The 12628-nt window shown below is 42.2% G+C and overlaps 1 protein-coding gene across 5 annotated transcripts in view; it reads right to left on the bottom strand.

Annotated features, from left to right (window-relative positions):
* Positions 1-12628, bottom strand: part of RALGAPA2 (Ral GTPase activating protein catalytic subunit alpha 2) — a 299150-nt gene that overhangs the window by 148075 nt on the left and 138447 nt on the right. For all 5 annotated transcript variants that reach the window (XM_061587941.1, XM_061587904.1, XM_061587913.1 and 2 more), the window contains 2 exons: positions 5174-5299; positions 173-231 (listed from right to left, as the gene is read on the bottom strand). In XM_061587941.1, the coding sequence (XP_061443925.1) occupies positions 173-231; positions 5174-5299 (185 nt within the window). The remainder of the gene's footprint in view (positions 1-172; positions 232-5173; positions 5300-12628) is intronic.

The following is a 12628-nucleotide window of genomic DNA, read 5'->3' on the forward strand; positions in this document are numbered from 1 at the left end:
TTTGGCTGCATCCTACTTCCTGAACTCAAGTCTGCACTTTAGCTGCAGCAGCCAAAATAATTCTTATCCCAATTCACCCTCAAAAATATCAGGCAATGATAAGCTTTCCACACAAATAATTTATCCTTCAATTTATATTCCATAATATTTTCTGTTCTGTTCAGCATTTTACCTTGAAGCTTCACTTGGTTCATTTGCAGCATTCTTCAAAAGAATATCTATGAGGTAACGCTAGAACAACAAAGATCATGACAATAAATATTTTCCTTCTCACGAATATACTGCAGAAGAACTCCATATTACTCAATGAGATTAAATGATACAACATGAAGAGGATGAAACAAATATGTTGGATCCCAAGTGATATGCAGAAGTTCATTTCAATTCTAAAGAATCCTTCCTAACAATGACTAATTCTAACTTAAGTCAGCTGAAACAAAATGGAGCAAATGTCATTGACCTCAATTTTATTATTTAAAAGTTTACAACGGTGTTGTAGTTGTTTTTTGCTAACCTACCTGCAGTTCTTCTCTGTCTTGTTCTTAGTGTTAAACAGCAATGAGCAAAACCCACTGTAGAAATTCTGCAATTAATTCATCCCCCTTCCCTCAAAAGCTGCCAGTGCTGCTGCCCTGGGTTCCTACTGGGAAGAAGGGTAGGATATAAATCTAATAAATAAATAAAAATAAAATGTAAAATGGGCCCTCCTAGCTATCCTTTAGGCAACTGGTATGTGTATTGGGAGGGTGAGGGAAGGCCCAATATGCACTGTATGCCTCTCTATGCGCTTACCTCTGTAAAATCATAAAGAGGATTAAGAGTGTGCAGTGGGGTGAGAGCCTTTACAAGTCCAGATCAACATGTTTGTTCTCATTCATTGTCACTGTCCTGATATAAATCTCTATACATTTCTTGCCCATAAGCAGTGCTTCCTCCATAAATGTTCTGGATGTCCTTTTTAAAAATCTGTTTTCTTTTTTACTTTGGATCTGTTGCCCATGCATCTTCCTCATTCCAATACATTTGATGTAGCACACTGACAACATGCATGGGGAAACCAAGGTAGGAATACAAAGTAGTCAAGTGCTGAAATATTGGACAAGATCAGCAGTGCATATCTGGCAAATACTGTAAAAGTTGGGCTGTGGCAAGTTCCACTGCTAACCATTTTTGGTGCAAAAGAGCTTTGGGGGGACTGAAATGTTATCTGAAAGACCCTACATTTTTCACATTGGTTCACTGCAGCTTTCTATGGGAGTTTGGGTACCAGTTCTGGAAGCCCTTTCTCAAGTGAAGTCAAAAAGTTGGCCCTGTCTTATGATCAGAAGAAGTGCTATCCTTGATTCAGACTACACTTTGGGCATGGGAGGGGAGGAGGGGGGGGAATCTTAAAGCTACTGTCCTTGCAATATGTCTCTCAGGATTAGTCTATTAATGTTTAATTCTACCTCAAATTTCAGAAGAAACCAGTTATATGGTTTTTTGAATCAGAATTTTTTTCACTGCCTTGAATCAATGGAGATCTGATTAAGCATGTTTACTTTACTTACATTTAGCAAACAAAACTAAAAATTTTGCATCTGGGGGTAGAATAGGGAAGGGGGGAAATATGATTCAGATCGCATTTAAAGATGAATTTCTCAAATTTGCCCTTTCTGAAACAATAGAACAGAAACACAGACATCCTTCAAAATTCACGCTTAAACAAATTTTGCAATACAGTTCTCCAACTAATATTTATAAAAATGCATGTATAAGAGGAAAGTGTCCATATAAATGAATATATTAGGGAAAATAATATACAAAAATGCATTATATTAGGATAATTTGCTTGCAAAAAGTTGTAGTCAAAACTACATACAAAAATGTCTTGGAGAAATTTGCACTAAAATGCTGGAATACATTTTGCAAATTGCTGCAGAAATGTGGAGAACTGAAATTAAGACTGGAAAAATGAGAAATTGAGAGAACCAAAATTAACAGATCTTTCCATCCCTAGGAGTAGAGGATATGGTGGCAGCCTACTTGATAGCCTCTGGCATGACTGGTCTACCTAGGCAGGTACTTGGGGAAGGAAGTGAGTGAAAGGTTTCCTCCTTCCATTAAGGCCACTTTTTCAGCATTCATCACAAATATCAGTGCTAGGTGAAGAGCTTTTTATTTTCCCAGACAGTTTAAATTAACCTTTTAGTGTGTTTTAATGCTGTTTTATATCATTTGTTACTGGGTGTTTTTTTCCTGGTTTTGCTATTGTGTGTGTGTTTTCAAGCACTATGGCTTGTAAATTGTATTGCTCACCATGCAGTAAGTTATTATAAATAAAATGTTTATAAATGTTATAAATAAAAAAGAAAAAATAATAAATGCAACACTAGAAGTGATACTCTGGGCAGCTACCTGGTCTTCAGTTATCTTATTTCACCAAACATTATAAAATTAGGCACCTTTGTTTTTGTGCATGCTGCCTCAGAAGGATCTCTCTGAGTCTAAGCAATGAAACACCCCACCTGGGTTAACAGGACTGATCTCTTAACTTTCTTAAAGTTAAAAATTACAATTGAATTGCAATCCCCTTTTCAAATTAATAAAGCTGAACAAGCATCATGTTTAACAATGTGGGTTAAATGTACATCTTATTTAGAAAAAGATAATAAGAGAAAAATATGAGGCAGAAATCAGAGATCTGGAAATGGAAGATAAAAAGCACAGTCTAAAGAAATATCACACATGCTTTCATGTGCAAAGAAAAACTGGGCTCATAGATACTTATAAAACATATTAAAATGTGTTAGAAATATCCTGAAATAAAACCAGTGATACTACTGGCCTATAATCTTACACACAGACAAAACTCACAATTATTAGCAACCTGTAATAATGGTGACACTATCAATATGGCTTCAGATACTATCTAAGATGTTATTAGTTCTATGCTATATTCTATGCCTCTCAAGATCCAGAAGAGGGACAAATAAAATATTTTATTTAGTCAAGATTAAAATCCCAAAATTAACATCTGAGGATAAAATGTTTCTTGATGAACCTATCTCAAAACAAGAGATTAAGTGCTATTAATTCACTAAAAAGCTTGGAAAGTTGCAGGGATATACGGTTGTTCACCAGAATTACACAATTTTTTTGCAGAAATTATTGCTGAATCTTTAACAAATGCAATAGCCAGGATACAGAATGGTAGTAAAATTCCTCAAATTTGATTAAGGCATATGGATAAGATAGTTACATAAAAGAACAAGGGGAAGATAACCTGCTACTTGGCTTGTATAAACCAGTATCTTTGCTTAGTTATATCTATATGATAAGTATGTCACTGTTGGCCTCAAGATTAAACAAAATTATTGGTGAATACATTTCTCCAAACTGGTTTTAGGGATGGAAAGATCTGTCAGTTTCAGTTCTCTCAGTTTGTCATTTTTCCAATCTTAAATTCAGTTCTCCAAATTTCTGCAGCAACTGACAAAAAAATCTTCATGAAAATCCTCTCACATTTTTGTGTGAATTTCTCCTACTAAACACATTTATGTTTGCAGTTGTGACTAACATACACATTTTTGCATGCAATTGTTTGTCATATAATTCATGTTTGTATGTTATTTTCACAAATATATTCATTTTTATACATTCCCCTAATATATGCATTTTTGCAAACATTGCTTAGTTAGAGAATGGCATTGCAGAGAAGTGTGAATTTCTAAGGATGGCTATATTTTGGTTCTCATGTTGTTTCAGAAAGAGCAGATTTGATAAACTGAGCTTCAGATACTAGCTGAATTGAATTTCTCCCCACCCCTATTTTATACCATAAAAAAAACTTACTTGCAATATCAGAAAAGTTTTAGATATGACTGAATATATTAAATCATATAAACGTTTTGTGGCCTTTCTTTTTATTAATGCCAAAAAGGCATTTTATAAGCTTGAGTTGAAATATTTAATCCAATGACTATTTTCATTCAATTTTAGTAATTTTATTGATTGCGTAAAAACAATATTTATTCTTCCCTATCAGCATGTATCTTATTAAATGATTTGGATCAGAAGAGGAACAAGACAAAGGTTCCCCTTGTCAGAACTATTATTTGCAATTATCAGATATTTAAACATAATGCCAAAATTCCCTGCATAACTGTCACATATAAGATAACCCTCTATGTTGAAGATATTGTCATCTACCTACAGTAACTGAAACTGAGTAATGGAGTCAAGTATTTGTTGTTATGTGCCTTCAAGTCAATTACAACTTATGGCGACCCTATGAATCAGTGACCTCCAATAGCATCAGTTAGAAACCACTCTGTTCAGATCTTGTAAGTTCAGGTCTGTGGCTTCCTTTATGGAATCAATCCATCTCTTGTTTGGTCTTCCTCTTTTTCTACTCCCTTCTGTTTTTCCCAGTATTATCTTTTCTAGTGAATCATGTCTTTTCATTATGTGTCCAAAGTATACAAAGCTCTCCTCCAACATCACATTTTAAATAAGTTGATTTTTCTCTTGTCTGTTTTTTTCACTGTCTAACTTTCACATCCATATATAGAGATTGGGAATACTATGGTTTGAATGATCCTGACTTTAGTGTTCAGTGATACATCCTTGTATTACACAATTTGGAATACCACCCGATTATAAAATCAACATGAGACATCTGAAGTGCTATATTTAAATACTTTTCTTTAAAAATCTAAATGCCCCAGGGACCTTTTTAGATAAATCCCACTGGCTGAAATGTTCAATATCTCTGCATGTCTCTCTCCAGTAACAATATAGACCTTTATAACAGCATTTCAGACAGCAGTATTTTGTAAAGTCCTCCTCAAAAATGGTATATAAATACTTTAAATAAATATTTGATGTTCTGGGGATGACCCTCTGTCCTCCTCCTTTCTCTATTTATAACCATGATACTGTTCAAGTTTTTCTAGTTATATGAATGTTCTTATCCTAAATATTGGATGTCTTAGCTTTAATATGTCCCAGAACTGGGTGGGAGGCCCTCCTACTAGATGGGTCAAAACTTCAATCTGCATAAGCCTCATGAGTAACAGAGAAGAGATTATCTACTCTGGATACCCTCCATTCATCAATAAGAAGAAACTGCAGGTAAACAAATTATCACATGTGTAAAACAGAGAGATAAGCTAACAATTAAAACATTTACTTTGACGTCTGCAGTTCCTGTGATTATTTCTGCTTCAGCAATGGGTTGCAACAGTGGAATTTCTTGGTAGAGATTTGGAAAGCAAACCAGAGAACCAAGAATGGTATGTGCTTCTAAGCGTGGGCCCTATAATCAAAAAAAGAATATAAATGAGACTTTTGGTCTTACCATGAAAACGGTCTTCTCTGTGCATGTCAAAGATGATATCAGATGGGTAGGTAGCTCCACCTAGCGGTTGAAGGCAGAAGAGCACTGTTGATCTTTGCAGGAACTTCCTGTTCTGTGTAGCTCCCAGCTCAGTTCTTGATGACAACCTAACTAATATTGAGAGCAGTGACAGGAAGCATGACATATAACGTAAAGCAACATGGGGTTACCCTTGAAAACGGTCCGGAAGCTGCAACTGGTACAGAATGCGGTGGCTCGCCTGATTAAAGGCAGCCGCCGGCGAGATCACATCACTCCAGTGCTAAAGGAGTTGCACTGGTTACCGGTTGTTTTCCGGGCCCAATTCAAGGTGTTGGTTCTGACCTTTAAAACCCTATACGGTTTCCGCCCAGTCTATCTGAAGGAGCGCCTCCAGCATCAGCAGCAATGCCGCCCAACAAGATCAGCCTCAAAAGGCCTTCTCTCTATCCCACCAGTTAAAACAGCTAGACTGGTGAGGACTAGGGAGAGGACTTTTTTAATTGGGGCCCCCACTTTGTGGAATTCCCTCCCAAATGATCTCCGCCATGCCCCCTCTATGATGAGCTTCCGCTGGGCCTTGAAAACTTGGCTCTTCAGGCAGGCTTTTGGGGTGGGCTAGGTTTTATTATTGTTGTTGAAATATTTAATGTTTTAATGTATTTGTATGTTTTTATTTTGTACGTCGCCCAGAGTGGCTGGACAACCAGCCAGATGGGCGACTAATAAATTTAATAAATAAATAAATAAATAAAATGTAAAGCAACAGCACTCACACACTCTCTGCTAGAGGTCTACAAGGATGGTTGCAGCCCAGCCCTCCTAGGGAGTGGCCCTGATATCATCTTTGACATGCACAGAAAAGACTGTTTTCACGGTAAGACCAAAAGTCTCTTCTGTGCATGGAAAGATGGTATCAGGTGGGACATACCAAAGCTGACCCATGTATGGTGGGAATATTGCTGGGCTGAACTTATTGGCAGTTGGAGAGAACATGCTGTAGTACTCTCCTTCCAAAGGCTGCTTCTGCGGATGCATATACGTTAATCTTGTAATGTCTAATAAATATATTGGGAGTGGCCCATGTGGCTGCTCTACATATCTCCGTCAGTGAAGCATTTCTCGAGAATGCTGCCACTGTGGCTGCTGCCCTGGTGGAATGAGCCACAATCCTGGCTGGTCGCACAAGTTGCAGTGAAGCATATGTCAAGGTAATACATGCTTTGATCCACCTAGCTAGGGTGGAGGTTGAAACCTTGTTACCTAGTGAAGCTGGATGAAACAAAACAAATAAACTGTCTCACGAAAAGGCTTAGTTTTGGAGATATATTATTTTAAGGCTCTTCTCACATCCAGTGAGTGCCACGCCTGTTTTGCAGGGTGGACAGGCTTAGGGCAGAAGGAAGAAAGTATTAACTCTTGTTGACAGTGAAAGGTAGATAGAACCTTAGGATGAAATGAAGGGGCAGTGCGAAGTACTACCCTATCCTTATGAAAAACACAGAAATTCTTATCTATGGAGAGGGCATTCAACTCAGACACATGACGGGTCGAAGTAATGGCCACAAGGAACAGGACTTTAAAGGACAGCAAATGGAGAGGTACTTGGTTTAAGGGCTCGAAGGGAGGTTTCTGCAGGGCCATTAAGACTTTGTGCAGGTCCCAAGTTGGGAAGCGATGGACAGTAGGTGGCACCGATATCGCTGCCCCCTAAAGGAAAGGCTTCAGGAATGGGTGAGAACTCAATGGTTTTTTTGGGAACTTAAATAGGATTGACAACAAAGTCGAAGCCTGACATCTCAACGTGTTTGGTCTTCCATTATTAAGCCCTGCTGCAGGAATGAGAGGATCTCTTTAATACCTGCTTCACTTGGATTTATGCCTTGTTGCTGCATCTAAGACAAGAAGGCTTTCCATGTGGCCTCATATATTCAAATGGTAGAAGGGCATCTGGAGGCCATTATTGTCTCCACAACTTGCATCGTAAGGCCTTTCTTCAGGAGTTGTTGCCATTCAATTTCCACACATGAAGAGCCAGCCAGCCGGGATTTGGATGGAGAAATCGTCCCTGCCACAACAGATCATCTCTGACAGGAATTCGTTTCAGGGGATCGACCGATAGGTCAATGAGTTTTGGAAACCAAGGTCTCCTTGGCCACCAAGGAGCTACCAGCAGAACCATTGCCCGTTCGGCTCAGATTTTCTGGATTACTTTGGGGAGGATCGGAAGAGGCGGAAAGGCTTATAACTGACCTGGAGGCCATTGGGCCGTGAGAGCATCTATTCCCTCTGCCTCCAGCGTCTTGTACCTGGCGGAGAACCTCTTTACTTGACAGTTGAGACTGGTGGTGAAAAGGTCTACTTAGATCCTGCCGAAGCGTGCCACTATTGCCTGAAAGGCCAGAGGATGTAGCTTCCATTCCCCAATGTATTTTCTCCCAACTCAAACAGTTTGCTTGACTGCTGTCCTCCCCTCTGAGGTATTCCGCCGTGAGTGACTCCAGATGTTCTTCCGCCCATTGGAAGATGAGTGAAGTTTCTCTCTGGAGAAGGGGAGAGCACGTGCCCCCCTGATGGTTCAAATGAGATTTTGCAGACACGTTGTCTGTCCTGACAAGCACCACCCCCAATTGTCTGGTGCGTGTGAAGTGTGTCAGTGCCAGGCAGATTGTCGGAAGTTCCAGTAAACTGATTGGAAGCCTGGATTCCTCCAGTGACCATGTTTCTTGTACCGTCTGACCATTGCAGATGGTGCCCTAGCCGTTAGGCTGGCATCCGACGTGATCACTATATGTGGGGGGTCCTGGAATGGTACTTCCTGGAGTAGGTTGGGTTCATCAGCCCACCACATCAAGGACTGACAAACCACAGGTGACAGTAACACTTTCTGGTGCTGCCTGGCTGCTATCTCGCTCTGAAAAGGCAAAAACGCCCACTGCAGGGGGCGAGAGTGATGACGTGTCCAAGGAGTTGTTTGGAAAGCTGCTACCATCAACCCCAGCACTGAGGCCAGCTCCATCAGGTCTGCTGATGTGGAAGTCATAAGATGTGATACTGCAGTGTGTATCTTGTTGATTCTGTTTTGTGCCAGCTATATTGTCCCCTTTTGTGATGTACAATGTGACAGAAAGGAACTAAGTGGCTCTTGGTTTGGTTGATTAGGAAGCCGTGATCCTTCAAGCAGGCTAAGGTGATGTGTAGATCCTCCCAGGCCTTGCTTAGTCATGGGAACCGAATGAGGAAGTCATCTAGGTAAGGAAATATGTGGACTCCCTGCGTCCTGAGGTGGGCCACCAGGCAACCATGATTTTAGTGAATACCCTGGGGGAAGACAACAGGCCAAAGGGTATGGCTCTGTATTGAAAATGATCATTCCCCACTGTGAACCTGAGGTAGCATCTGGGGGGGGAGATGGGGATGTGGAGGTAGGCCTCCTTCAAGTCAATTGAGGAGAGGAAGTTTCCTTTTTTCAGCACCTCCTTGATTGAGAGCAAGGTGTCCATGCGGAACTTGCGGTATTGTATGTATTCGTTCAGGTTCTTGAGGTTGAGTACTGCCCTGAACAACCCATCTTTTTTCGCGACTGTAAAGAAAATTGAGTAATTTCCCAAAAATCTCTCTCCTGGTAGGGACGGGTTCTGTCGCTGATATTTGGAGCAGATGGGAAATCGCTTGGAGGGTTCTTGATCTTTTGTCTTGAGCTGCTGAGAGAGGAGATTGGACAAATCTTGCTGGGGAGGATGTAAATTCCAGCCTCAAGCCGCTTCTGAGGGTGCGTAACACCCATTAGCCTGATGACGTGTCGCTCCACCGCTGAGCAAAGCATTGGAGGCGTCCTACCAACGGAGGGATGCTGGCATCAGAACTGATGTTTGTTCCCTCGTGCCTGGGTTCCAAACCCCGGTCTATTGGAAATGTGTGGTTGGCTCTTTGTCTGCGGACTTCTATACCAGAAGGGGTGATTGGTGCGGGTGTCCCTAGTTCATCCTGATGTCCTAGAATTCCGAAAGGGCTGTGACTGTGAATATGGGTGAAAGGCTCTTCGAAACAGCCTTCTGTCCTCTCTTCCTGGAGGAGGGCATAAATTTTTTCTTGTCCTTGGATTCCAAGACACCTGCCAGGGCTTCATCGCCAAATAACTTACCTCCCATGTAGGGTTCCGAAGCAAGGTAGGAGCTAGCTGTGGCATCTGCTTTCCAGTGATGCAGCCATAGGGTTCTGCGGGCGAAGATGCCTGCTGCTAACGACCTTGCTGCAAATTGCATGGCGTCCATGGATGCATCTGCCATGAAGGTCACTGCCCAAGAGACTTTTAACAAGGATTTGCATGTTCTGGCAGGGTCCTGTTGTGGGCCATCCAGAAGATCGTCTAGTCATAAAAGAGAAGCTCTTGCGAAGACAGAGGATGCTGCTGCTGCTCTGAAGGAAAGCGCACTAGCCTCATGTACCCTTCTTTGTCCTTGGTCCAGTTTGGGTTCTGTTGCATCCTTAAGATGAGCATCTGAGTCTTTAAGATTCAAGATGGATTTAGAAGATTAACTATGGGCGCGTCCACTAGCGGGACTTTCAGCTGGTCCATAACCTGCTGTTCCTGTGTATAGAATTTGTTAGCGGTTGACACCGACTTCTTGAACTGTAATGGGACATCAAACTCAGATTTGATCACTTTAGGCAGTAATGCAGGGAGTTTGAGCACCCTGGATTTAGGTTTTGGGTCTGGACACACTGTCGAGATCCTGGACGTTGTCGGAACTGGAGGGTCTTCAGGGGAATATAAGCTGAGGGCCTCCATTGCCTTGCACAAGAGGGGGAGGAAATGAGACTCTTGGAAGATTCTGTTGGTTGAAATCTCTTCTGATTCTGACTCCCCACTCCAGTCCTCTTCATCTAAGACAATCAGTTCATTGTCTGGGTCGACAGGTGTCTCCTCTGTAGGTTGAACGTGTCTACCTTGAGTGGCAGCATAAGGGTCAGGTGAATTGTGTGATGTAGGAGGTCGCAGGTATGATGATGGGATGGCTGAGGAAGAGCCCTGTGCTCTCTGCGTCCCTGATGTGTCCCTAGGGGGTTGATGTATAGAGGATGCTGTGCCCGAGAGATCTCTGGCCAAATCCACTAAGAGGGAAGCCCTAAGTTGATCTGTTGAAGCATGTGAGCAGATAAATGTAGTTGAAGAGGCTCAGTATATGCACAACAGGGATGATATGCCCCTCCTTGCAATTGGTGTGTAGGGGGGAGGGAGGGGGCTGGGATCCTTCCTCTTCTGTAACATGGATGGTTTGGTAAGAGGCAGATGTGTCTGTAAAACCCATGAAATCCTCAGGTGAGGATCTGGTAGAAAAAAACGATTCCAAGCCAGGATGGGCTTGTATGCCTTCTTCCTCAGACAGTGACTCTTGATCTCTTCGAGTCCTAAAGGCAGCGCTGTGTGAGTCCCTCCCCTCATCTGCATTATGATCACCAGAACTTTGCCTGGTCTGTCCGGTCTGTCCACAAGCCACGGGTGCTGCACCATCTGAAGCCACCCTGCCCGCTACATTCATTGCCTCAGTCACCTCCAGCCTGCTGGAACAGGGGCGGGCCATGGCCATCTCCATCTGTATGTTAGGCCCAAATGAAGGCCCTAAGGCCTGTCTGGGTAACAGTGATGGGGCTGCTCCTGGTTTGGGCAGGAGCAGCTTGAGCCTCTTCTCCAGCCTTTCCGATCTGCAGGTTGCTTTCCCCATGGAGCAACCACGCAGCGGGTCTTATGGGGGCTGAAAGCCACAAAGCGTCTATGCTCCCGCTGATGCCTGGGGGGTGGCACGTCTTGTTGCGGCCCATTAAGAGCAAAGTCGCACCACTGATTTAGGAGGATGGAGAAGGACTCCTCCTAGGGCTTGCGCAATGAGCGCTGCTGCTTCAAGATGGGGAGGGAGCACTGATGTCTTAAAAACGCTGCTGCTAAATTCCTGTCTCCGTGGTTAGTGAGTTCTGTGTGGGGGGCATATGGCTGAGAGTGGCGGTAGCGAGCTGGTCCAGGTGGAAGGGAGGGAGTGTTAAGTCCTCCTGCAGGGTGACCCTTACAAACTTCCCGCCCCTGTGCAGTTCTGTTGGAGGGAAGGAGAGGAATCCCCTGCTTGGCTTGCCTCGTGCCACGGAAGGGCTCCAGGGGAGGAGGGGAAAATATTATTTTTTTAACAGGAATGAGAAACGTAAGGTAGGAAGGAGGAAAAACACAAAAAGATATAATACAAATACATGAGACAAATATACAGGCCTGAACACAGAGCAGAGAGAGCGACCAACCGTTGTGTGTGAAGGCAGAAGAGAACTGAGCTGGGAGGTACACGGAACAGGAAGTTCCTGCAAAGATCATCAGTGCTTTTTTGCCTTCAACCGCTAGGTAGAGCTACCTACCCACCTGATACCATATTTCCATGCACAGGAGAACTATTAATTAACAAAACCTGTAAATAATAACATGCAAATCCCTGTTAGTATTATTTAAAAATTTTCCAATCTTAAATTCAGTTCTCCACATTTCTGCAGCATTTGGCGATTTAAAAAAAAACCTCATAAAACTCCTCATGGGCCAATCTGGATGCTGACCTGTTGTTTAGTATTGTCAGCTGTCATACCAAAAGGCCCCAGCCTTACTCATTTTTACATATAATATTAAACACAAGCAAAGTAAGTAATTTAGAGGATTTATGTATACTGGTACACAAGAATACCAAGAAATCCATTGATTATTTGTGATGCTACAGCCCAGGGCAAAGGCAGGAAAGTAACTGGTCACTTCAAGGGAATGGACCCAAAAGATGTCCTGTGAGGCAATTGCATTCCTCCCTTCAAGCACTATAGGGAGCCAAACCAACCTGAGTCCATTATAACACCACAGGAGAAACCGCAGTACAAATTATTTACAGGCTTCATGAATACTGGTATGCTGTATGCGAAATAACACATTGCAAAATTGATAAATGCATCATCTTACATTCCTGTAATTTTACGCTTCAAACTAATATAATAATGAGAGACAAGAAACTACATTCATGTCCAAGAACATTTTCTGTAACAATGCAGGTGGAACACGCAGGTGGAACAGACAGCCCAGAAGTTGTATACGGAACCAACATCAGATAAGCTCTAGCTCATACCAATTTCAACCTTCTATTTCTGTAAGGAGATTCTGATGGAAGAATTGGTTTTGTGATAAAAAGGTTCTATACTAATGTATCCCTTTGAATTCTAGATGCTAAGGTCATCCACGAAAGGAAAGGCAGT

Source organism: Rhineura floridana, chromosome 1, assembly GCF_030035675.1.
Source record: "Rhineura floridana isolate rRhiFlo1 chromosome 1, rRhiFlo1.hap2, whole genome shotgun sequence".
Classification (NCBI taxonomy): domain Eukaryota; kingdom Metazoa; phylum Chordata; class Lepidosauria; order Squamata; family Rhineuridae; genus Rhineura; species Rhineura floridana.